Source organism: Podarcis gaigeae, assembly GCF_964106915.1.
Source record: "Podarcis gaigeae genome assembly, chromosome: 6".
Lineage (NCBI taxonomy): Eukaryota > Metazoa > Chordata > Lepidosauria > Squamata > Lacertidae > Podarcis > Podarcis gaigeae.
This window is the reverse complement of record NC_139682.1, coordinates 59394575-59421659: the sequence shown is the minus strand read 5'-3', so window position 1 is coordinate 59421659 and position 27085 is coordinate 59394575. Positions and strand designations below refer to the sequence as shown.

At 41.6% G+C, this 27085-nt stretch overlaps 1 protein-coding gene across 2 annotated transcripts in view; it reads right to left on the bottom strand.

Moving 5' to 3' along the window:
* The window catches only part of FGGY (FGGY carbohydrate kinase domain containing), a 140661-nt gene extending 118992 nt beyond the window's left edge, over positions 1–21669 (bottom strand). The window contains exons 1-4 of one of the 2 annotated variants that reach the window (XM_083742784.1): positions 21464–21669; positions 12646–12857; positions 8395–8506; positions 7568–7719 (exon numbers count right to left, since the gene is read on the bottom strand). In XM_083742784.1, coding sequence (XP_083598910.1) covers positions 7568–7719; positions 8395–8506; positions 12646–12846 — 465 coding nt within the window. In that variant the 5' untranslated portion in view covers positions 12847–12857; positions 21464–21669. Of the gene's footprint in view, positions 1–7567; positions 7720–8394; positions 8507–12645; positions 12863–21463 lie in introns of both variants that reach the window. The other variant, XM_083742785.1, reaches the window with a different exon arrangement.
* Positions 21670–27085: the final 5416 nt, after the last annotated feature.

The window sequence follows — 27085 nt, the reverse complement described above, 5'->3', positions numbered from 1 at the left end:
ATTATATTTTGAATATGAAATTTGGTATCAAGTACGCCATCCAAAATCCATTACTTGCTTTGCTAAATGAAAGACTGGCATGTTTGGGTTTTTTGTTTTACTTCTCTGTTGCACCAGGAGCCTAAACGCTTTGTTTAAAGGACAGATCTGGTTACAAGCCAGATTTATTTGCTCACAAATGGGGAGCAGCCATTGTTTCTATATCCAAGAATTCTAGGTGTATAACTTGATATCTCTGTAGCACCTATAAGGGACCTGTGCAGTCTGCAATCTCCATCTTGGAACTGAGCCTACAAGCTGACCACATGGATACAAACATCAGCCTAATTTTTTAAATATATTTTTTCATCCTTGCCTTCCTCACTCCTATAGTATCTTGTCTGATTAAAGCATTCTAGAGAACTCAAATGGTTGTCACACGTTTGTGACATTCTGATTGGTCCAAATAAAGGTATTGCTGAGCTGTGATTGATAAAAACAGCCCCGTCCAAAAAAACAAACAAAACCCTGACTGCAAAATCATTCACAGTGGTGAGTTCAGTTGGGTTTTTCTCTTGGTTTACTTCCATATTTGTCTGGAGACAGGCAATGCAAAGAGCAGGAAGAATGAAGAAAGATGCTGCATCATGCAAAAGTGTGCAAATCAAATTAAAGAAAAGTATCAGAGGAAGTGTCTAATCTGGAATGGTAGAAAGCATGTGTGCAGATTTGGAAAACCAGAGAATAAACCTTAGGGTGATCCACTATAATATAAAATTCATCATAAAAACAAAAGGCATCATACGATGCACCCATCCTGTTCCCTAGAGTGAAAGGAGTCATCTTAATCCTTTCCATATCTGAGTCATAGAAGGAAGAAGTGGAAAACTACAGTTAGCTCATCATATCACATTCTCCTTGATCTGCTTCCTCACTGCCAAGAAATGTAAGGTGTGAGAGCTAAGATGTATTTGAAACATAACTTGTTATCACTCAACTGTTCAAGAGACGGAGGTTCGAAGATTTTCCACTTACTGAACTGGCCTGGTGCATGCATAAGCTGTCCCCAACTACAGACCACACCCTAGAAATGAGATTTTTTAAAATCACAGCTTCTCTGCCTATATGAGTTATAGGTCACACTCAGGTTTTATAAAAGACAGTTTGGGGGGGATGGGGAGTGGGGTGCAGCCTATGTTCAGACCAAAATGGTACATTATTTCTCTTGAATACGGGAGGGAGGCATTTCTCAGTGTTGTTATGTATCCCTAACTCATAGGCATTTTATTCTACAGCCAGAATGGCCCATTTCATGGCATGGCACACTGAATACAATACTGCCAACTTTTCGTAACAAGCATGCTATTACGACCGAGTCATGTGCCTGGACACAAAACAATTACAGAATTACAGTGCTGGAGGAGACTCTTGAGAGTCCCATGGACTGCAAGAAGATCAAACCTATCAATTCTTAAGGAAATCAGCCCTGAGTGCTCACTGGAAGGACAGATCCTGAAGCTGAGGCTCCAGTACTTTGGCCACCTCATGAGAAGAGAAGACTCCCTGGAAAATACCCTGATGTTGGGAAAGAGAGGAGAAGGGGACGGCAGAGGACGAGATGGTTGGACAGTGTTCTCGAAGCTACAAACATGAGTTTGACCAAACTGCGGGAGGCGGTGGAAGACAGGAGTGCCTGGCGTGCTCTGGTCCATGGGGTCACGAAGAGTCGGACACAACTAAACGACTAAACAACAACAACAAAATGCACTCGGAATACACACTTATTTTTCTCACGATTAAGTGATTAGAATAAGCTTTTGGCATGAGGTAGGGGAGAGGCATGGGATCCCTCAGGCTCCAGAGCTATACCGCTGATGTCAAAGGGTGGCACTGCATCACAACACAGCATCACTAATGGAAACCAATGGAAACCCTACAATCTGAAGGCTTCTCCCTGTAGATTTTGAAGCACAGAAGCTCTTCTTAAAACTACCTTGTCCTAGGCCAAGAACTGACTCAGCAGACGATGCCAACGCTCCCTTTCCCCCTGCAACGGTGCTGTACAGCAACCACAAGAAAACTGATACAACCCTAGATGGCTTTTCTAGTAACAAAGGATGAGGTAAGCAGATTTTCCTCAGCAACTCAGGGTGGAAAGATGCTGAGCAAGCCCTGGCAGAGTGTTTGTGCTGCCAACAGCAGGCACTGAGGTGAGGTAGACACTTCAATTCAAGTGCCGGATATGAGTCTTCCATTTTAATACAGGACAGCTGCAAGAAAACCACTGCAGGGTGGAAAAGGGCAGTCATATAAATCTACTCTCAATCATAAGAAGTAACTGGGATGGTGAAAGGAAACAAGCATGCTTTAAGATGGCTAAACAAAATATTGCAAACATCTAGACATACAGGTGTCTATCGGACCTCTGCTGAGAGGCTTCTCACTGGACAGAAAGCAGCTTTCAAGACTCGTTGTGCAGCTTGAAGAGTAGTAACTGGTTTGTGGCACCAGTTTCCATGGACTAGATTCCACTTCAACGGATAGATGAACTGTTTGCCTCACTTGGCAGATGCATTTTTAAAGTGTTATTAGGCATATACACAGGTGTGGGGGCTGGGAGGGTCTGTAAACTATAGAAGAAAAAGACCAGAAAATGAAAAGGGGGCAGCAATAGTTTTGTCACATTTCAAATGTCACAAGACAAAAAGGACGTACTCACGGAAGCAAATGGGAATATCATTTAATGCTTTGCAGCAGGAAGAGGGGATTAGACACTGGAGAGTAAAAAAAAAAGAAGAAACAAAAATCCACAAGGGAAGGCAGAAAAAAAGAGAGAAACACTCTACTTACTCAGTTCTTAAGAGAAATGTTTTTAATTCTTAAAGGAAATGTTTTCAATAGTGAGCTGGGTGACATTTTATCCCCTTGAAAACTGGAGGCTTAGAGAGGAAATCACAGCCAGACACCATGCAGACAGACACTGTGTAAACTTCTTTGCACAGGCCTGCCAAACACATCTTGCTCTTAATATATGGTTCGTCCAAAAGTGCTCTCCTCTCACAAAGAAGGAAGAGAAATGGACTTCAGAAGATTTATTTTGTATGCTCTCTGAAAGGTGACCTGAGTAGGTCATTTCCCAAGAAAGTCACAATTCTCTGTCTGATTCCCATTTGCTCAAAAAGTACTTTACAAACCCTTTACTTCAAGTAGGCTTAAGTGTTTATTTGATGAGCTTGTTTTGCTTCCTCTTACCTTCAGCATTGTCACTTTCAACATTGTGCTATGTAATACATTACTACAATGAGATGCTACATTCTAGTTGGTTGTTTTGAAACAAAGCTACAGCTTAATTTCTTCACACAGAACTATGCTTATTAGTGTAACAAAAACATACTTTAATTTCATCCCCAGGAATACACCAAGGCCTAATGGCATATATTGCTGGTACATTAGTTCCTGGAAAGAAAAAAAAGCAGAACAAGACTCTGCAACTGGATATTCAATAATCTTTCAATTCACATTTGCATTTGACATGATCAAAACCATATCAAGTAAGTCTGGAGCCACTGTTTTTAGGAGATAGACCAAATATTTTGTGGCAGCCCATTGACATGGTTCAGCAGCAACCCCAAACCATGGTTTGGCATCGGATGCAAAACAAGGATCACAAACAGAAGATAAAATTAAATTCCCGGCTCATAAATAGATTTATTATGTATCCCTGGAAAACACCTCTCTGTCCCCATTTCAGTTTCCCATCATTCTTTTATTTCCATTATTATAAATGACCAAACAAGTTGATCAGCTAAAGCATCAAAACATAACATATCCTTTAATTCTAGAATTGTTACTGTAGAACAGACATAGGCAAACTCGGCCCTCCAGATGTTTTGGGACAACAACTCCCATTATCCCTAGCTAGCAGGATCAGTGGTCAGGGATGATGTAGTCCCAAAACATCTGGAGGGCCGAGTTTGCCTATGCCTGCTGTAGAATAATTAGGATCCCTTACATATGTGTATCATAGTTATTTAAAAGACAGGAAAAAAGAAACAAGTCCCTCCATTCATATAGATCTACTCAAAATAGTGGAGAAAATCTACCTTTCATGACAAATACAGAAGCAATAACTAATATTAATATATGCACCCTAATCAACATCTAATCAATTCCCACTGTTTCCAAGCAATTTTTAAAAATGAAACCAAAATCATGACCCTTCAAGATTTGGATACTCTGTAAACACAGTGGCCTTCCCCTCTCTCTGGTTATTTACCCCTTGTTTCTTCCTTGGAGAACTCTTACCAACCACCAAGGGCCCTACTTTGGGTGATCTCAACCTACCACACGGTGCTGTTGCAAAAATAAGCATCCAAGACGCTTTACATACCAAAAGGACAATATAAAAATGTTGAATAAAAATCTTCATTAGACCAAAGGCTCAAGCTAACCCATAGAATACAGAAGTATCATAACCAGAGAACACCCACGCAAACACACATGTCAAATTGTAGACCTGTTTTAAACTACCGTATTATTCTGTGTATAAGACATTTTTTGCTTTAGAAAAATAGTCAAAAATTGGGGGTCATCTTATACACGGATGGTGAATGCAGAGGGGTTTGGATTCGGCTTCTGGCCAGATTTCTTAATTTGGGGTTAAAAAAGGGGGGTTGTCTTATACACAGAAAAATACAGTACTAGGGGAGAAGAAACTACATTAGCCCATCCATTTTTCTAGATATAGGTTGTTTTGCACTGATAGCCAGAAGTGACAAATCCTATTCCCCGAGCACTGGGAGGCAGACTATTGTCACAGAACTTCCCATTAACTACTCCACATCCACAACATCAATCCTGGCAAGCCACAAAGATCTTACATTTTCACACGCACTTATTTCCCTACGTGGCCACATTCGTCTGCTTGGGGCTACTAGACTAAACATTTTTGTTGGCAACCTCCATTTGTTTATATTTCTGACTCCCATTTAAAAGACTGAATATGAAACCCAACCTTTTCCTAAAACTATTATAAATAATTAGAAGACCACTGACGTATGGAATGGGAGTTTAAGTGAATATTCATATTTCACGACAAGGTCCACAAGCAATGCTAATTAACCCCTATTAACTTGAATCTGTCACTATCAGCTTCTGCCAGTTAACTTCCTTGACCTTCTCTAGCCTCCACCTTGTTACTCTACAATGAGAGTCAGGAAAAGAGACTCCAGCTGTTGTACGCTGACAGGGGGCAATTTACATTTGGCCTTCATTAAGAGACAGAAAGCATCATTGAGACCAAATGTACAAGACAGACTGGTGGAGGTTATAAAAAATTCAAGTGGCACACATTTTTCCCTTTCATATGACAGTTGGTATTAAGAAGCTATATATCAACCTCAGACACATAAAATTTAAACTAAAGAGAGGGCATAAGAATTAGACTATGAAGACAGCGCCTTCTGTCTGCTCCACGGCTATTTCATGCATATGAAGCAAGACAGCTCAGGTGGCAATTTTGGAGGTATGATGAAAGTCACAGAAAAGACAACACTGGTGGGGCTCGCTAAGATTAACAGGGATTCTTCAGGCTTTAGGAGAGGTAAAGTATGATATTATTTTTATAAACGGAAGAATACACACATAAGATCGTCCCTGCCACTTATTTGCAACCATGCACTCTCAGCTTCACTGAAGGTGAAGATATATACCTCAAGGGTTCCTTCACTCAATCTTCTTGCCTCCATCCAAACTCAAACCAAATAGCTGTAGAACCTGCTTTCCAGAGAACCTCCAACTTTTCTTAAAATGAGAGAACACTAAGAGGTCCACCTGTTCGCTGAGAAGCAACCATGTCCTTAATCAAACAACTGCTGCCTACTTCTAGCTCACCTACCCACAAATACAGTTGCTGCATGCAATAAATTGCTCTCACAAGTCAACCCAAGGCCTGTCTAATCTAGTGTTCAATGCACAGAGAAGTAAAGATGAACCTGAGGCCATCACAATTAAGGCACGATATACAGTGGTACCTCGGTTGTCAAACGTCTTGGAAGTCAAACATTTCGGTTTTCGAATGCCAAAAAAACAGAAGTAAATACTTCCATTTTCGAACGTGCCTTGGAAGTCAAACAGCTTCCGCTGAGTTTTTTTGCAATTTTCTCTACTGAATTTGCAGGCCGCCCTTTGCGCCTCGGTTTTCAAACGTTTCGGAACTCAAAACGGTCTTCTGGAATGGATTACGTTCGAAAACAACTTTCCCCTATTGTCCCCAGCATTTGGTAAGTAGACACTTTTAAGCTGAAAGTTCCATTCTAATCTATCACACCAAAGGTCAATGACCGACCTCCAGTTCATCACAACTGAAGGGGATGAATCCTGCAAATATTAGGTAAAGAAACATTTCCTTATGTTTGTCCGATTGACTAAATCATTTTAACTGGGTAAATTCAAGCCATAGTGTTTTAACAGTCCCCCAAACTTCATATAGTCACTGTTCCCCTTCTCTCCCTCATTCCACATTTATTTAAAATACTTTTCACCTTGGAAAGCAATGACTTAATAAAACTATTAAATATAACATACAATTAACAAGACAGATACAGCAATAACTATGTCAGACCCAACCATTAACAGCCAATTAAAGCCCGAGGGAACAACTCAGTCTTCTGAAAAGACTATGAAATCCTACATTATTTTGCTTCCCTTATATGGAGGATGCTCTTCCAGAGTTGGGGTGAACCCTAAAATGAGAGTGCCCTATCAGTTTATGGCAATCTCTAGAAACACTTTGGTGCCCTTAAGAATGTGCAATGGAAGAAGAGTTCTGGAGTCAACTGGTTCCCCTTTGTTATCCGCAGCCAGGGTGACAAACTACAGTGTGACAGTTTCTTGCTCTTCCATCTATATTACTGTAAAGACGTTGCACGTTCAGGCCACAGCAAATGAGAGAGAAAAGATGGCAGCTGCACTAGGAAAAAAGGTATGGAAGCAGATTTCCCACAAGAGCTCTTTCCTGCTACACGTCCCTTCAGTCAGCAAAGCACCGGTAGAATCAATTGCTAGGAATCCTAGTTGCAAACTCTGAAGTGGATACACACACCCGCACAGCTGGATTGGGCCCTGGTTGCACCGCTCTCCAATGTACTAGGCTACAAAGGCTGGTGAACATTAACAACACTGTGCCCTACGGCCACATTTGTGCTTGGATGTAACATTTTCTTTCGTTAGCAAATCATACAGGCTTGATCTCACATTCCTAAAGCCAAATACACAAGATGCCAGGCTCTCCAGCTGAGAACAAAGGCTTGCACAAAAATGAACAGGGAAAGCTGGCGTAAAAACAGAAAGCCTCAGAAGACTTCTCCCAAGGACTCACCATCGAAAACTTTGTTTTTGTCAATAGTTAGAACTCTCTCTTGACTTAATGAGAAGACTCCAAAGATTTTTTTGAAACACACACACACACACACACACACACACACACACACACCATGTTTCATTACAATTGAATGTAGGTTTGAGTTTAGGAGAACCAAAGCTTCTTGGCACATAACCAAAATTCTGTTGCCTTTTTAGACATACTCACTTCTTTCATCCACAGCAACTTAGGTGGCTGCATCTCGGCGGACATTGCGCCACCAACAAAGCACAAGACTCTGTGCCGTGTCCCGTTGATGCGTGCTACTTGGTTAGCTGCACGATGGTCCATCCACAGAATGATGTTTCTGTTGTGTTCTCCTTATAAAACAAGGCCAATCTTAGAGTTATTTCTAATTTAGATATGGGTAACCCACCTAGCCCCAAAATTATTTAATGAATTTATATCCTGACTTTCATCAAGGCCAACATGCGTGGGGAGGTCTCCTAGGTGGTCTCCCATCCAGACTCTGACGAGACCCAGACCTGCTCATTTTCAGTACAATGGTTGCTGCATGTGCCCCTGGCCTTTAGACCACAGCCCTGAGACCATAGTCCTCTAATCCTATAGCACAGATGGGAAGTCTGTGGCCCTCTGTGTGTTATTGGACTGCAACTCCCATCAGCCTTAGCCAACACAGGCAAAGAAGACTGTAGTCAAACAACCACTGGAAGGTCACAAGTTTCTCATCCCTCCCTTTCTGTTCCTAGAACTGTTTCACTTGACTTCTCCAAATTCAGCTAATATGTAACTTTAAGCAAAATCTTTCAACAACTCTTGTTTAATTCTTGCTAGATAAAGCAATGACTGTGGCCTTGGACACGAGCATTTCAAATAAAGCCATGCAGGAGATATCACAGAGAACTTGTGGTACATGTCTTTCCTATTTTAATTTCATAGCTACCTGCTGAATTGTTGTTAAATAGATTTCTTTTTTTTAACCTTGTATTTCACTTTAATGCTGGAAATCTCGGGGTTCTATTAGAAAGTCTTACCTTCAGAGTTGACCGCCAAGGGCTTGAAATGAGCGTCCAAAACAACAAGCGAACAGGTAGCATCAAAGCCCAATCCTCGAATCTGAGAAACCTCTATCCCACGGACAACTTTCTGTGAAGAACAAGTCAGTTATATATTTTCAGAATTGCATACAGGAAAAACACAAACACAAATATGAATATCTAAAATAGGGTCATTGCTGAAAGGGTTTAGGTTCCTGAAAGATTACTTAAATACAAAATGTATGTGTGGAAGCGGGAGTGGAAACCCAATTGCTCTTTCACATTACCATCATCCCTGGAGAGCATGTTCAAAAGCCCAGGGAGGGCATGCTCTTCCGCACAGACTTAAGACTGCTTATGTGACAGGCCCCCAAAGCTGCAGAGACTGGTTTTCTCCTACTTCAGGATCACACATGATTTTCTAAATCCCTGTATATGCTGAAAAACTAGTTAAGATTTTGAATGTGAATCAAGTAGTCTCCAAATTCCAAAACCCATCTCAGCTATAAACTTATGAGGAATAGTCATTGTTACGGATTCTTAGCTTCACAACTGCAAAAGGAACCCAGTAGGGCCACAAATTATGTGCAGGTTATGTTCTGGGGATCACACTTAAAGCCAAAACGGTTTATAGTCAAAACACACTGGGTTCTAAGTCTCTCCCCCCCCCCCCCCGCTACATTTACCCCTTTTTCATTTGTGTGTGTGTGATGGGTTTATTGTACTGAGCATCCAAAAAGTGCTAAACATTTGACCCATTCTATTTAATTGCAGCATTTTTATACTACCCATTAACAAAACAGTCTCTGGGCGGGGTACGAGATAGAGATAGATATAAATATAGATAGATGATGATGATAGATAGATAGATAGATAGATAGATAGATAGATAGATGATAGATAGATGGATGGATGATAGACAGACAGACAGACAGACAGACAGACAGATAGAAATATGACAACTTGAAAATGTTATTATAAATAGTTACAATTTAAGGCGGATGTTTCAAAGAATTACTTCAAACACTGTAATGTCTACTGAGATGTAAGTCCCATTGTTTTCAGTTTAGTACCATCTTTCAACAACTTGTCCTTTGGCTCTTTGCTGTATTGAGCAGTAATGAATATACTTTAGGGTGTGAGTGAGGTCGAAGAAGAAGAAGAAGAAGAAGAAGAAGAAGAAGAAGAAGAAGAAGAGTAAGGCAACTCATTGCCCTCTATTAAGAGGATGGCAATGAGTGTACTTTGGCAAACTAAGGTCATAGATGCTCCTACTTATTACTTCTTTTTTTTAATCCACTTATCTTTCGGTGACCCTCAAAGAGGCTCACACAAATCAATCAATAAACACATGGCATGTACAAATGCATAGACATAGCTAATACAACTCAACTTTTCTTAGCTTGGTGAAGAGGTATTTGGCACTGGGGACAGATGCAGACTATGAGGTACTGTAAGACCACTATGGCAAATAACTCTTTTCCTGCCACCCCAAACTTAGCCAATGTTTGTTTTATATATAAACAGATCACTATAATATGCAGTCAGTACTACCTGAAGGTTCAAGTGCTCTTGATGGGCATGGGATTCTTAGTATACTTTGTTATTTGTTTTCAGCACACCTATTATTTAAACAATTTTAATGTCGCTTAATTACAGCCATTCCTAAGTGGTGTGCAGGAGACTCAATACAATGAAACAAAAATACAGCTAACTATGAAAATCAGAATTCATTTTAAAAGCCTGCTGGAATTAATGTCGATAAACGTTCAATAGAGTGAATAAGAGTAAATGAAGAAATGCATGCTGTTTCATTATCCTCAGGCACACCCCCATCTTCCTCCATCTCCTTTAGGGCACTCACTGCAGAGAATGGCTCATTAATATTTGAAAATCCTGATCAATAACAAGCGAACGGTGAACTGTCCAACTATGAATTACCAGGCATCTCATGCATATTTGAAGAGCCAGCCTAAGAACGCCAAGCAGTCCGAACCCAGGACTTTTTTTGTAGAGGACTGAAGGTCCCCCTTCCCCACCCCAAGACCACCCCAACAATGCTGGCTGCCAAAGGAGGTCATAATACCCACAAAGAGATGCGAAGAACAGCTAAAGAAATTCAGGAGATGGAGCAACATCCTGATGTTTTACATTTCCCTTACCTAGGGTTTCCATATTTCAAAAAGTAAAAATCCTGACACCCGCAAAGTTGCTGAGCTTTTTTAGGAAGCCCCCAAACCAGGACATGTCAGGACTTTTCCTGACTTATGGCAAGCCTACCCATACCATACTTCAGTACAAATGTCTGCTGTAGAGGGAAGGGTGCTTGCTAACTGAGATGTTGGCTTTACCTGCAGTTCCATTCTGAGCCAGCTCCATTTCTTTCTACCCCATAAGTAGATGCTACAAGACTAGCACCAGGTATCCATCACAGGAATCTTGTACTATATTTGTGACACTAACCAGAGTCTCTGGTGGTGAAGGAAAGCTTTTCAAGCTGAATGAAAAGGTCTCTCTACCTTAGGTGTTCATTTCGCATTGTTTTAAAACCTCTATTTAGCTTCTTTTGTACTGTTTTTGCAACACAAAAAACTGCAAGTACTCCTAACAGATCAAATGAGAAAAAACTTATAATTCTTCTCCCCAAAATGCAAAAAACAGTAAGCATACAAAATGATCCCCAAAAACAAAGGTGAAGTTATCTCAAGACGCTGACAAAATTAGGATTTGGTTTAAAACAACAACAGCCCGGCACATTTCGGCCTGTTGATGTTAAAGGCCTTTCTCAGGGGCCAGAATTAAAAACAACCTAAAATGTTAAGATAACTGGAGATATCTTCAGGCTGTTTTTCATTCTGACCCTTGAGGCTTTTAACAACAATAACAGCCCCAAATGTGCTGGGCTGCTTTTTAAAAAAATTAAATCCACATTTTGTCACTATCCTGAGATATCATCTCCTTTGTTTTCACATACGTACACATAATACACATTAAAAATCTTTGTCCCACCCCCAGTGTGGTATGCTGTTAATTTCCTCTTGATTTCGCACACAGACATTTTCCTCCATATGATTTGTGTTAGGACACAATACCCTTTGCTTTCCAATATGTCCCTTGCAAAACAGGCTTGTATTGGAAAAACTGTCCAGATGCCCTTAGGCAACCAGGAAGTCCAAATGGCGCATGAGTGAGCTAGCAGAGAATGGAGGATCTCTCTATTCCTCCCTCCAACAGCCCAATTGGTTTTTGTGCTAGCTCAAGAGGAAGGAAAACATCTTCCTCCATGTTCAAGTATGCAGACAGAAAAGCAATAGATCACTCTGCCCTCCTCGGCCATTCCACTGGCTAGAATGATATTTTTTATGACTGTGTTAAGAAGCTAGTAGCCTATATTTCCAGGCTGGCCACAGAACTAGAGTCTTCCTTTCCCCTGCAGTCAACATGAAACTGCAAGCTAGTAGCCAAAACTTTGTAGGCTAGCAGCTCCTGTGGACTAATTTTCAAGACTGTTTATAGAAAGGAAGAGAGAGAGAATACCTGAAGCAAAAAACAGAGTAGTGTACAGCTGATTAAGCTCATTCACTTTTTGGAGTTTGTTTTTTCAAAAAACAGGTAATTGATGTTTTCTTTCTGGTTTCTACCATAAGCGAAAAACTTCTACCTCAAAGTTATAATTTTCTCCCACCCAAAAAACCACAACCCTCCTTCTTCCAATCTTGAATGTTAAACCTAAAAACTCTTCCCGCAGTTTTTCAAAGAGCCACTTATCAGTATACATCCCCCCACCCCTCACAAAAAATAAAGAGAGGGATTAACTGAAACAGGGCAGCTTCAGTACCATTTAATAGAATGTGGCCAGATATACTAGAAGGAATACAAAGGTGTTTTTTGTGTGTGCTAGCAATAGAGGTATATATACAAAGGCAGCAGACAGAGAAATCAGAGAGATGTAGTTCTGGTTAGTATAAAGGTGTATATATCAGAAGCTGCTGTTAATCTTTGAACTTAATAACACGGCCATTATATAGTCAAATCTGGAACAGAAGCCCCAATTTTTCCAAAATTAAAGGTAGGCAGAGATTAGCCAGAAAATGTCACTAGTTATATCAGCCCTCCTAGAATCTTGTATCCCTTGTGTGCGTGAAAATGGTTCGATGTGACAAAGGCAGTAGAGTCTGCCTCACCTCATTAGAAAAGCTGCCTCACAGTGTGTAGCATAAAATTCATAGTGAGCATTCATGTTTGTACCTTTGTGACTGTACAACACGCAGCCCAGATGTCATCAGAGGATTGCTCATAGTGGTCTGGTTGTGGTGCCCAAATTTGAATTGGCTGCTCTGCGTAAGCCACCAACGTCCCAAACTGGTCTACCAAAGCCGCACGGACGCTTGCTGTGCCAACGTCAATTCCAATGTAGTAATTTACCGGTTCCAGGTTCTCACTTTGCATTTTGAGCAGACCTTTGGGTGACAGGGAAACAAAAAGGGACTTTTTAAAATATGCTACACTTGGATAAAACTTCATTCTCTCCTATCACTGCTCATCTTTGCAATGGACACTGCATACCAACAAATTCTACAGTTTGGGATCCAATGAGTTTTGCTACATGTTACAAATGCCAAGCCAAGGGACAATAAGGTAGCCGCCTCACCAGTACAATCCTTGGTTTGAAGCACACACACACACACACACACACACACACACACACACACCCTTCCCAACCTTTGTCAGCCACAGACCATCAGAAGCACTGCAAGCCAACTCATTTGGAAATAGTTTGTAAGCTGATAAGCCTACCTATAGCAAATTATTTAGACTCTGGTTGGATGACTTTTCTCTCCAATAAGCTTTCCACCATAAAAGTATCATAACGCATTCTCATTGCAATAACACGTTTTTGGTTTCCTAATCCCACATTCAGGAAGTTACTGCTCCTTAACAGAAGTCAAATCAACAAATTGTGGAGGGTTTTATTTTAAAAGTTCCTGTTGTGTTCTTGTCATTGTTTTTACCAACTTCCAGTCACATGTAAGAAAGACAATTTCTCAATCTCATTCCAGGAAGTATAAATATTACAGGTATTCTCCCTCACACTAACAACAAGGTTCCTATATTTTATACCATTTCCCTACACAGTACACATCATTTTAAAGAGTGCCTAATGCCATTCAAGTTCTCAGACATCAAGATACTTGGAGTCCTCTTCTAACGTTTGCTTCCAGTGAAGAGGACCTGTTTTTTGGTAGTGGCACCATGGTTATAAAAAGTTGTCCAGATGAAGCCTGCAGGATCAGTCCACAGTTTGCCAATAATAAGATGATGTTGATGATGATGATGATGATGATGATGATGATTTATCATAGGTCATGGCTCCTCAACAGACATCTAGAAGATAATTTTATAACATTGTTTCCTTTGCTGTGACTTTACAATTGCAAAGCGATTTAAACTGTTTTCTTAGTCTGCTGCTATAGTTTTCATGTGGATCATTTGGGGATGCCATGGTTTTACTGGAAGACACCATGTGGTCCCATCAGGTGGAAAGTCAGAGGAAAAATGAGTTAACAGTTTAATTCATTTCTGGAATAATATGAATAAATAAATTATGAATAAATAAAATGAATAAGAACTCACACGTGAACCACAATGCACAAGCCAAAGGAACCCACATTCATCATGAAGGAATGTACATGCTGGTTCAACCCATGTTTTATATAGGTTGCAAGCCTACATACACTTACCGGGGAACAAATCCTACAGGACAAGTCTAATATTGCACTGTTAAAACAATTTTATTGCATTGCTATATGTAGTGTGCAACACTTTGGTTCTTTCTATTCATCAACTGCCTCTAAACAAAGCAATAGAAAGAAAAGCATTACCAATGAGTATCAGCAGCAGTAGCAAAAACAGCTGCCAGTTGAGCAGTCCAAAGACTACAAATGCTATGCACTGCAGCCAGTCTTAAGCCAATCACACTGTAGAGTGACAGTTTTTCATGCCCAAAGTGGACAGAGTGACATGGGTTTTGTGCACAAAGTGGGTGGGCCTTTATGACCCGTCAGTACAGGCAACTCCCATTTTGAATGCATTCTCGGTGCATGCATGCATCACTGCGAACCCAGAAGTGGCAGGAAAAGGGGGCGTTACGGGGTATAATGGGAGTGCGGCAGGGCAGGCTTACAAGTGCACTGCCAACAACGTGATGACCCAGAACATAACCCCCATGCAAAATAGGGTTTTCCTGTATATAACCAGTAACTTTATGAACAATGATAAAACTGGGCTGCCATGGTATATGTCCATGGATGAACTCCTAGCAGGCACCCCATCCTTTCCAAATAAATAAATATATTTTAACTATACAGACATACACATGCAGACACACCTTTGCCCAACATTGGGCCATAATAATTGGCTTTGGAAGCTCAAGCGTGTCTGTAATCCAACAGCTAGAATGCACTGCATTGTTTTGTTCTTCATCTCACAGTCTAACTTGCCGTTGACCAAAAAATCATTCAGTTTATAGATGCCTCCAACAATTGTTGATATAAGGTTTGTCTCTAGAGGAACTGTGTTTTAAAATATTATGCGTTCATTTATCATTCTGCATCACTTCAAAGTGCAACATTCCTGTAACTCAATCCAGTTTCCTTGCAAAAACATTGTTTGATGCTAAGAGTACTACAGAGTATAATACATTTGAGATATCACCTACATGACATCTGGATCTACGCACAAAAGCACTGAATTCTCCCGTGCATCTCCTTTATTGAGGGTCAACAGTGACTAGAGTAAATATCCTAAAATCAGCAGAGTTCTCCTATAAGGCATAGTCAACAAGTTTTAACTAGGAAAAATACATTTTGGAGTAATGGGGCATTAGAAAAATTACAAAGGCAGACTGATTGCATTGGATCAGTGGCGTAGTGTGGGTTGTCAGCACCCGGGACAAGGCAAGTAATTTGCGCCCCCTAACCCATGGATTTTAGCACTCGAGTCTCTTCCAATAGAGAGCTGCGAGTGTGAGCGCGCCCCCCCATATGTTGCGCCCGGTGCGGCCGGCGCCCCCTGCACCCCCCACGCTACGCCACTGCATTGGATGCCATGCTAAACCACAATTGAAGCATTATGTGAAGAAGCGTAAACAAGACACAGGGCTCATCCATACTTGCACTTGTCTAAGTGATTTTTCACTTGTCCCACAATTTCTAGGCATGAGTCTATGCAGTCTTGCCAGTGCCTGCCATTTCTCCCCAGAAAACCCATTCCTTAGCCATAAATCAGAAAAAAAACATAAATCCAGAGGAAACCCAATTGGTGTTTGCTCCGATTCAGAAGATCAGGTGGGGGGGGGGGGGTAATGAGGTGAGGCAAGGGCAAGTCTGGATAAGCCCACAATAAGCCTTGAGCTTTCACACTACTCCCCCCCTCCCCATCTCCAAAGCGGCCAGGAATTTGGAAAACTGCAGTTTGTCAAGTTGCTTGGATCAACTATAGCTACTGAAGATAACTTGTTTAACCTACGGGTAGATTAACCACAGTTTCTGGTCTGGACAGATTTCTGTTCTAAAGTCCAACTCTGTCCCATTATACCACACTGGCTTTTTCCTGTCTCCAATGTTCTTTGAAAGGGAAGGGGGTGGGGGTGTACCTTGTTTTTGAACTCTGGATGAACAAAAATCTCACCCAAGCAACAAGATGTTGCCCTGACAGATGTCAGCAAAAATCAAAGTCCGTCCAACAAACTATAAAGTTGTTTCAGCTGATAATTCGAGATTAATGAAATCAATAAATAATGGACGATTAACATTTGGGCTTCTCTCTAAAGCTGTGCTCTCAAGTTTGCACTGGCTAATTCAAGCACTCAATAAATAATGCACAAATTTCTCAGTAAGTTAATCAGTTTGTCAGACTGCAGGAACAGAACTTGAAATGTAAAAAGGCTTGTTTACATGTTCAGTTGTCACAGAGTAACTCCGGAATTCACTGGAACAAAAATCAACAACTTAGAGGTTTAAGGGAGTGAATGAGAAGCTGAAATAAGTTGAAAGAGAATTTAAAATCCCTGGAAAGATCAAGGGCTTCTTATTCTCATATTAAAAAAACAGGTAAGTGAACAATTGAGTGAAGATACATGTTGACTTGTGAATAACACCATATAGTGACAGCAAAAGTGGAATAGTGGAGTTTCTTGTTCCCATTTAAAAGAGTTTCAAATAGTTTATACATAGTATCAGCCCCATATTGATCGCTTTTGTTTGCTTTTTAATTTCTATTTTTTAAATATTTATTTTTATTGAAACTTGTCCAAAGGTATACAAAAGTTCATACCCAATACAAAGTATCTTTTTTATAATACACCAGAATAAAATAAATGCTTTTACGATCTAATCTAAAAAGGAACATAAGGGAACAGAAGGGGAAAGGGTAAAAAAGAAATTGAAAGAAATAAAAAAGTCTTCCAGTTCTCTGTCCTGAAGCTACCCCCACTTATGCATGTACTACTCATGCACGGCCATGTATACAGTGATACCTTGGTTTAAGAACAGCTTAGTTTATGAACAACTAAGAGGGACTCACTTCCGAGCAGGAATGTATTGGATTGCACAGGAAGGCCACCATTTTGTTGCTGTCTTCAATAATGACCCCCATTTCCATGAGATAGGCAACACCATTTTGCCTGACTCTTCTGAGAAAAGACTTAATGGTACAATCCCATACAACTCTACTCAGAGGTCCTACCGTGTTAAATATAAACTTTTTTTTTTTACTCCCAGGGTAAATGTACAGTGGTACCTCAGGTTAAGTACTTAATTCGTTCCGGAGGTCCGTACTTAACCTGAAACTGTTCTTAACCTGAAGCACCACTTTAGCTAATGGGGCCTCCTGCTGCCGCCGCGCCGCCGGAGCACAATTTCTGTTCTCATCCTGAAGCAAAGTTCTTAACCCGATGTACTATTAGCAGAGTCTGTAACCTGAAGCGTATATAACCTGAAGCGTATGTAACCTGAGGTACCACTGTATATAGAAATACAGCCTAAGTCAGCTGATGAAATAGGAGAGGGTGTAATGGCAACAGGAGCCTGGTAAATTGTGTCATTTCCATCACTTTTGGTCTTGAAACAGAACATAGCCTTCATCTTTTCTTGTTTATTACCCTACTGCTGATCGAAGTGTGAAACAGAATTCAACTTGGATTAAGGATGTTCAGGGGCAAACTCCCTAAAGACATTTCAGGCACTTCAGGGATTAATTTGGTCCCTTGTGCTCAGTTGTATTAGCAAGTCATCCCACAAAATGATTTACGCTTTGTAAAGGAGTCTACAAAGTGACAGAACATCAACATTTGCATATTGGCTACAGTCCAGTGTGCTTCCCAGCAAAGCCATCCTATCAAACCAACACCTAAACCAAGTGTCTAATTATTTGCGACAGATACTGGAAAGCCTAGGCCAACAGTAAATTCAATAATTAAATCAAAAAATTTAATACATGCTACAAAAGATGCTTTTGCAGACATTTTTTACCCAGCGGCGAAAATGTTTCAGTAACTAGTTTCCAAAATTTAATGCATTCAAGGGGACTTGTTCACCCTTGAATCGTAATTGTAAAGGAGGACAGCCCTAAGTAATTTGTCATCCTAAACTTAAAACATTTATTTAGATGGTTGGTACATCTGCAATTCTAACACACTGCTTCTGAGAGTTCCTGTCACATCTATTTAAAAGTAACCAGGGGCTCTCACACCAGACCAGTCTTTTTATTTTTAACTGCACAGTCCTACACATGTCTACTCAGAAGCCCTACTGAGCTCAGTGGGACTTACACCCTGGTAAATATGTATAGGTTTGCAACATAACTGAACACTACACCAGGATTGGAGGTAGAACACTACTTAGCAAAGGAACAGTTGTTTTACCCACATTATAATAACAATAATTTATTACTTACACCCTGCCCATCTGGCTGGGTCTCCCCAGCCACTCTGGGCAGCTTCCAACAGGAGATTAAAAATACATTAAAACATCAGTCACTAAAAAAACTTCCCTAAACAGGGCTGCCTTCAGATGTCTTTTAAATGTCAGATAGTTGTTTATTCCTTTTGACATCTGATGGAAGGGCATTCCACAGGGCAGGAGCCACTACCGAGAAGGCCCTCTGCCTGGTTCCCTGTAACTTTGCTTCTCACAGTGAGGGAACCTCCAGAAGGCCCTCGGCGCTGGACCTCAGTGTCTGGGCCAAATGATGGGGGTGGAGAAGGAGGCAGGCCTGGGCAAGATTACACACACATACACAACCAGACACTCTGGAAACTCTTCCACAGCCCACTAATTAGAGACAGTACCAACACCAATATTCACACATGGAGATAGCCAATTAACTCACCACAGTTAGGGCATGCACCCCACTACATCCCCAAAAGTCAACAACACAGCACACTCAGTCCATAGCACAGCCAGCAACAACCACACTACTGCAAGTCCCCCTAGGAGTCCCTATAGGGGTTTGAATCTCCTTATGCTCCTCAAAACCATCCTTTTTTTAGCAGAGTGGAGCACGGCAAAGACATACAACATGGTGCTCACGAGATGCCTGCAAAGAACACATGGGATGCCCTCCTGGGACAAGAGCAATGTTGGGATGACTACAGGTCAGTAGCAATGCTGCAGAGTTCCATCAGGCTGCATGTCATCACCCATGCTGTTTAAGATCTACATGAAGCCACCAGAAGAGGTCATCTGGAGATACAGACTGAGGTGTCACCAACACTAGATAACGCCAAGCTCTATTATCTCCTTTTCATCAAATCAAGATGAACCAATAGGTGCTCTGAATCAGTGGCTGAGCACATTAACAGACTGGGTAAGAGCCAATAAACTGAGATTAAATCCAGACAAGATAGTGGTACTGTTAGCAGGTTGTTCATCTATTTGGCTGATTAAAGTTCAACCTGTTCTGGTTTTCTCCCTAAAGGATCAGGTTTGCAGTTCAGGGACAGTCTTGAATCTAGTTGTTAGCAAAGAGGCATGAGCAGCCTCAGAGGCTCACAGCACCATTTATTGGCTTCAGCTGATAATACCAGCTGCAACCCTACCGGTACAGAGATACCTGCTCTGATTACTTCAATGCATTATATATATGGGCTTGACTTCGAAAACAGCCTAGAAACTTTAGTTAGCTCAAAACAGGGCAGCAAGACGGTTAACTGGGGCTCAACCATATGATCATATTATACGTTTTGTGATCGGGACTGTTTCCAAGTCCAATTAAGATGGCTGACATTAAGCTTTAAAGAGGATTTGAAGGATCACATCCTCCAACCTATCTGCTTGATCTCAAGATCTTTGGAGACCCTTGTCCAGTGCCCCTGCTATACAAAGTGTAGCAGATAACGTAGTAGATGGCCTTTTGAGTGTTGGCAACACAGGAGGTGCAACTGGTGCCCACGATGCCAACACACCAACACATGATTAAGCCACACAGGACAATAGTCTGGTTCCTGCTTGATGCAGCCAGTCCTTTTGGCCCACTCCTCCCACTGACAGCCCATGTGGCCAATCCAGCCCTCTAGTCCCAGCAGGCCTTGTCTTCTTGTCCTAACCAACCACATTTCCTCTTACGCTTTGGAAGCAGTGGGTACTTCCTGTCTGTAGGAGGGCAGTACTGAACAATAATGTTTGGGGAAAGCACAATACTCATATATGGCAAGAGGGTGGACAGCTACAGCAGTAATACATTACAGTGTGCGGGCTGTTATGTTTGGTGCTTCACATATTTATGATACTTGCATGGTGAAAGCTGCATAAGTATGTATTTTGCTCAGTGTACACACACTAGGAAACAGAAATCACAGCTTCCCATCACTTGTAATACGTACAGCAACACGCACCTACCTCTGATATTGTCACAAATAACAATCGACATGTGGACTGCAGGCTAATTTCCACAAAGAAATCATTTCCATGAAGGAATTCAGTAATGTTTAAACAGACCCTGTACTTTGCACAGTGTTCTAAATAATACACTGTGAAGGTGTCTCTCTTTAAAGAAGGCCCAGATTGGGGCTGCTTTCAGAATGCTTTCAGGTGGGATTTAACCACATACCAGCAAATTCAGGTTGCACAATTATAGTTGATGAGGACAACAAAACCGCTCCCCCCTCAAAAAAAAAAAAAATAACCCTGCACTTTTTGCAGCAGGGAAACTAATTGGAAAGTGTGCAATAATGCTTTGATGCAATGTCATCTGTCAACCTCCTTGCAAACAAATGAATACTCCTTGAAAAGCCAACACGGTTGAATCTCCCAACAAAAATGAACGTCTAACAAACAGGTCAAGCAAAAGCACCCAGTGTGTCTGTCTTAGCTCTTCAGTAACCCTAGGACAGTATTTCCCAGCCTTGGGTCCCCAGATGTTGTTGGACTACAATCCCCATCATCCCCAACCACTGGGCCACTCCAGCTGGCGCTGATGGGAGCTGAAATAGAACATCTGGTGACCCACAGAAACATTTCTGCAACTCGCATCAACTGCAAATGCTGGTGAGAGAGTGTCCATGACCCTTGGCTTCTTGAGACTCTCTTCTCACCCTTCACTTTTCCCAAGAAGAGTAACCATGTACACTAGGATAAGGCATCGTCTCAGGGAGATGGCAGTATTTGGCTGCCATTTTGCAAGGGGGGGACGTTGGGCAGGGAACCTCCCATTTTCGGTCCCACTGCATACTGGGCCCCATACACAGGGGAACAAACCTGCAAAGCAGAAAAGTAAACACATGCCTCCACTTTAGGCAAACCTGGTGTTCAGGATCAAAACCTCAATCTCTCTCCCCATCTCCCCCAGAGTCAACCAAGGTAAGCCAGAAGGCAACCAAAGTACACGCAAAGAGGGAGGGGGAAAGGGACACGACCCCTTGGGCAAGGGATACAGAACAAAGCCCGAGGTGTTTTCTTTCCCCTCTGAAACGCAAAGGAAAGAAACATCTGCGCGAGGATTTCCTGAAACGGAACGCTCTGCTATAGAAGGCGATTCTTATTTGGGTTGGAGAGCAGAAGCCACTTACTTGCCCAGCAGTGAAATATGACCTGAGCTAGCAGTGGACAAGCCGCTCGCAGCACACGCTTTGCAGCAGAGAAGAGGAAAACCCCCAGAGTTCCTGACAAAGCAATTTCCGGGCTCCTTGCACGGGAGCAAGAGCCTTTGCCGCGAGGGGGGAAAGGAAGGGGGAAAGAAGAAGGCCTCGCTCCTTTTCTCCTCTCTTGGCAGCGGCGCCTTGGTGCCGCTGATCCCGATTGGCCGGCTGGTCCGCGAGGCGGGATTTGGCGGTGGAGCCTGGAAGGCACTTAAACGGGCAGTAAATAAAAGGAGCTGCTCACCCCGTCCTGCTTTTTGTCTGTGTCTCTCCCCCAACCCTCCCATTCTCACTGCTTGTAAAAACCCATCTGTGGAACTGTACTAGCGACGCCCGCCTCAGGGATAAAATGTGAAAGCCTATTTATGGCTTATTTGCCAGCAGAGACGATACGATAATCTTTATTGTCATTGTCCTATACAGAACAACGAAATTGAAAATCTACATCAGACGTTCAGATGTCTGCAAGCCTGCAATATACTCCCGTAGGGACTACCTTAAAAAGGTAAAGGGACCCCTGAACCATTAGGTCCAGTCGTGGCCGACTCTGAGGTTGTGGCATTCATCTCGCTTTATTGACCTTAAAGGTTTACCTTCCCACCAGAGCGGTACCTATTTATCTACTTGCACTTTGACGTGCTTTCGAACTGCTAGGTTGGCAGGAGCAGGGACTGAGCAAGGGGGGGGGGGGGTTTAAACTGCCGACCTTCTGATTGGCAAGTCCTAGGCTCTGTGGTTTAACCCACAGTGCCACCCGCATCCCTTATTGGCCTTACACTGCGTTTAAAACCAAAATTGCATTTTAATAGAAACTTTTTCTTCAAGCAGCTAGTCCTAGTCCTAGACTCTCTTTCCCCCTCTCTCTGCCCCAAGAAACAAGCAATAAGATACTGTAAGAGAGTTTATAAGGATCTGCGCTCTGGCTTTAACAGCAGCCCTCCCCAAAAGGAGCGGGGTGGAAAGAGGCTTGAAGTCTGTGGGTGTCTACTCAGGTGTAAGCCCCCACTGACTCCAAAGGGATTTGCTCCCAGGTGTGTTTATAAGGCTGGCGCCACCTTGCAGGAAAAGGCTAAGCATCTGGACGCCTTGCATGATTTGGGAGTCCAATCCTCAATGGAAGGGTTGTCACAGGTGTAGTAGGGCATGTCTTCAATCTTGGCATCAGCCCCTAGGAACGGAGATATCCTCTGCCAGAAACCCTGGAGAGCCTCTGCCAGTCAGTGCAGACAATACTTGACTAGATGGATGGTCTAAATTGGTTTAAGGCACCACTTTGCTTCCTAACACCTTTTCCCATATTGAGCCAACTCTGGCCCTCAGGTCATCTTCGGAGCAAAGAACTGATGTACATAGGTGGTGACAAGATAGGCTTTTGGGTGGCGTCCCTTTGTTTCGGAATTCTCACCCAAAGATGCTCTCCTGGCACTCACTTTAGCATCTTTTCAGTACCAGGCAAAGGTATTTTCTCACAAATTCTGAATATTTTTATTGTATATAAAAAAATATGATACAGTGCTGTTGGTATTTATCCAACTGACTAATTTCATTGATGGTGGTGATTGTGATGGAGTGGCGTTAATGGGTTATTGTCTTGTGTTTTATACTTTTCGCTGCTGTTTATAGTGTACTAAAGTCACAGAATTGTAAGCTGGAAGGGTTCCAAAGAATCATCTAGCCCAACCCCCTGCAATGCAGGAATCCTGCCCACAATTTTCCCTGGGTGGGCTTGAACCACCAACCTTCTGGTTAACAGCCGAATGCTTTGACCAGTTGCACCACCTGAGGGTCTGTACAAGTTTTATTACTTTTTCATGTGTTTTGCCTTAAGGCTTCAAATGGATTGGAAGCAGAAGAGGTAGGTCAGTAGGAATTACACTCAGGAAAGGACATAGGATTGAAGTCTTAAATGTTAAAAAGTGACAGCAGCTGAAACTAAAAGCCAGCATCAATGCATCAAAAGAAACACAGATCATACTCGAAGTCCAAAAGCTGACCGCAGTGAAGAAGTTTGTACAAGCATCTAAAAACAAGCAGAGAGAGCTTCTTCATACATCAAATTCCTACAGAAGAAAGTGACCCATGCAAAATAAAAAATACACACACACACACACAGAGAGAGAATACATGTAATCCATAGGTGACTGTGACACATAACAGCTCCACAGACCATGTTTTTCATTTCAAGTAGAATCTGTATACATGCATTAGGAAGCAGCAACAAATCATAGTTCCCTGTGCAACTATAATATGTGATTAGATTGTGTGAGGCGAAAACATTCCTCTATAACCAGGCCTTTGGCTGATTTAAAAATCTATCGCCTTTTAAATGTGTTTGCGGGAAGGGGGTTACTTTGTTGTTGTTGTTAAGTATTTGTATTTTTATGATGAAGGGCAGTATATAAATTTAATAAATAGTTATAATAACAATGCTAACTAAATACACAGTCTCCTTCTGTAAACAAATTTTGTAAATTTGAAATATGCTTAAGCTACACAGTTGTTCCAGATTAAAAAAAATAAAAACAAAGATTTCTGTTTAACAATGTACTTAAATATTCAATCCAATCAAGCAGGAAACATGGGCATTTATGTACATATATGCAGATATCATAAATATAAAGGAATATAACCTCATTTTTACAATTCTGCTTTTGTCAGCTCCAAACTACTCATAAGAAGCATGATACGCAATATCCTCCCATCCAACTGACCACATTTAACAATAATAAAACAGATGCAACTTAAATATTCTATTCATCTTTCCAAAAGTCATGAAAGCAGTGCCATTCTTCCTTCAATTGAGGAGATACTCTGATTTACTTTTCCATGAATCTAACATTTTTACACATGGCATTACATGTTGGACTTGAAATGGCAGAATTCCATTCATTTTCGGTAAGAGGTGTACCCATAATCTTTCCACACCTCATTTTAAAGCAATTTCTCCATACCAGGCATGCTCTCAAAAGGAGAGGGCATGAAATAATCTAGTTGGGGGAGGGGAAGTGTGGGAAGGCAGAGATTTGGAGGAAAATATCATATGGACAACACCGTTAATTGTGGTACAGAAAGCTTAATATCCACATTAAACAACAGGAAGAATGAGCCCTAAGTTTCAAACCTATCTGGTTGGATTTTGCCATCTTATCCTTTGCCTCAGGCAGTAAAATGACTTGGATAGCCTTGCCCTTCTCTGATGCACTAGTTTTCTGTGTACTGTTTGGAAAGTGTTAAAACTCAAAGAGTATTCCTGTGGTGGACACAGTCCCTACAGTATGATATAGTATACTCTCAGAAGTCCTCTACTGTGTGATTTTGCTAAACATGTACATTGGCTCTAAGAGCACAGAGTTTCAGAATAATGGCAGATTCCATGCTGGGTGCCAGAGACATGCAGCAAGCTTATGGTGATGCAGATTACAGACTGTGAATTCAATTTGGTGTTCTTTTAGTTGTAAGAAGAGGCCATCCTAGGAAGATCTGAATGCTTTTCTAGCAGAGAGACAAAAACCTCCTCCCACTCGCCCTTTTCTCTTTCCCTTCATCACCCAAGTTTTGCCTGATGAATGAAAGTTCTTTGTTTTCCTGCTTTATAAGTGGAAAGAAAGCCAACATCAGCAGTGGTATAAATCAAAGTTGCTCCATTTTGGCCTGCTGCCGATTTGACCACTAATGTCAGATAATTTAGTGGTTCTAAATAAGAGGTGGCATCTTTGAAATATTCTTCCTTACAGAGCTAGACCTGATGTGACACTTGCTGGAGGAGAAACTATTTGCATAAATCTGTCTTAAAAGGCTCACTTAATCATATTACTTCACCAGCAGCAGTAGCCTTTGAAGGCTAAAGTCCATACATGATGGGAAATAAGAGAGAGAGTTCATAAAGGTGATGGTTCTATTAACTACTGCAGCACAGGGCTCCAGTCACATTGAAGGCTCTGGAGCTGTGTATTTATTGGGAGTTATCTTCCCATTGTGGGAAGTGTATCTGCTTTGCTGTCTGAATTGATCTCCTTTGATATTATCTGCATTTCAGAACATGGTGCCAATTTAAAAAAAGACGTGTGCATACTTTTTTTATTCTTCTTTGCAGCTGTCCTTAGAACTCTATGTCATGATTCTGAGATAGCTTTGAGGGTATCTACACTCCTCTTTGCTTCAGAAACCACGGGAAGTGAAGCAGAGCAGAACGGGTCATGCAGTGCGATTCTGTGCATCCTTTTTCTGAAGTAGGTCCCATGTGTTAACACAGTGGACTTACTCCCTAGTAAGTAGGTTTAGAGTTGCAGCCATAACAGCCAGTTTATCTGTTGCCTGAATGGGATGGGACCTGATAGAATGGCCATTTAACATAGCTCCCCAAAAATGGGCAGTTTTGCACAAAGTTAGGTAAAGGTAAAGGTAAAGGTAACCCACAGCGCCACCTGCGTCCCTTGCACAAAGTTAGCATGTGCTAAAATAGATACACATGTAGAAATAATTGCTATAATTAACCCTCCACTATGCCTGAATATAGCACTAGGTGAGAGGAGAGGAAGTAGCTCTAAGGCATCCTCCATGGTGCCCCAAGACATCTCCAGCTGAAATCCCCTCCTTAAGGAACGTCCTAATTGTACAAGCTGTTTGACACTGAAACAAACTGCCTTGGGAGTTGGTGGGCTGTTTTGTGCTGAGGCAGATGGCCATCTGACAGGGATATTGTAGTTGCAGGATCCCCACACTGTAGGAGATGGGCTACAGGATCTCCAAAGTCCCTTACAACTTTAAAAGTCTATGATTCTGTGAAATGAGACTGGGACGCATTTATAGAGCATGGGTCTACCAAAAGCTATCGGTTACAGAGAAAGTATACCTTTGAATTGTTGTTCAGGGGATCCCCAAAGGGGCCCAGGAGATGATAATTTGGCTAAAACTGGGCAATGTATCAGGGAGGCTTGTGGATTTCATTAAGCCACCCCAACTTTCCCGAAATATTTATAGTACCATTCCAATATGCATGGGTAGCTGTACAAGCAATGGAGGAGTGTCATCAATTATATGCCTTGCTTGTTCCCAGAAGAATCTAACTGAGCTCTGTTGGAAACAGATGACTGAACTAGATGTCCTAGGGTTTTTGGTCTTATCTGGCAAGGTATTCTAACATTACAATCTGATGTGGCTTGTTTGTACAACATTGTTAACCTTGGCGAGCACTCCTGGACATCTGTGCACTGTAGCAACATGACTTATCATATTTATCCTGCTAAATATTTCAGATAAGTCTTTGATCCTTCATACTCCATTAAGGACATCCCTAAAGGAAATGGAAATTTTCCTCATTGTATCACTTAATCTTGCACAGAAAAAAGAACTAGCCACTCTTGCCTTCCCAGGGCAGTCAGTAGTTTCTGAGATCTTGGCATTAACTGATCTTCTAGATATAATATGTAGCATAAATCCTTCAGGCACTTTATGAAAGCAAACCAGAAAGTGTGTCTCCTTTAGAAGTTCTGTTCTGCTTGGTTTTCTTGTACAGATAGCCAGTTGCTTGCCTCTGTTTCTGATGCTTTACTT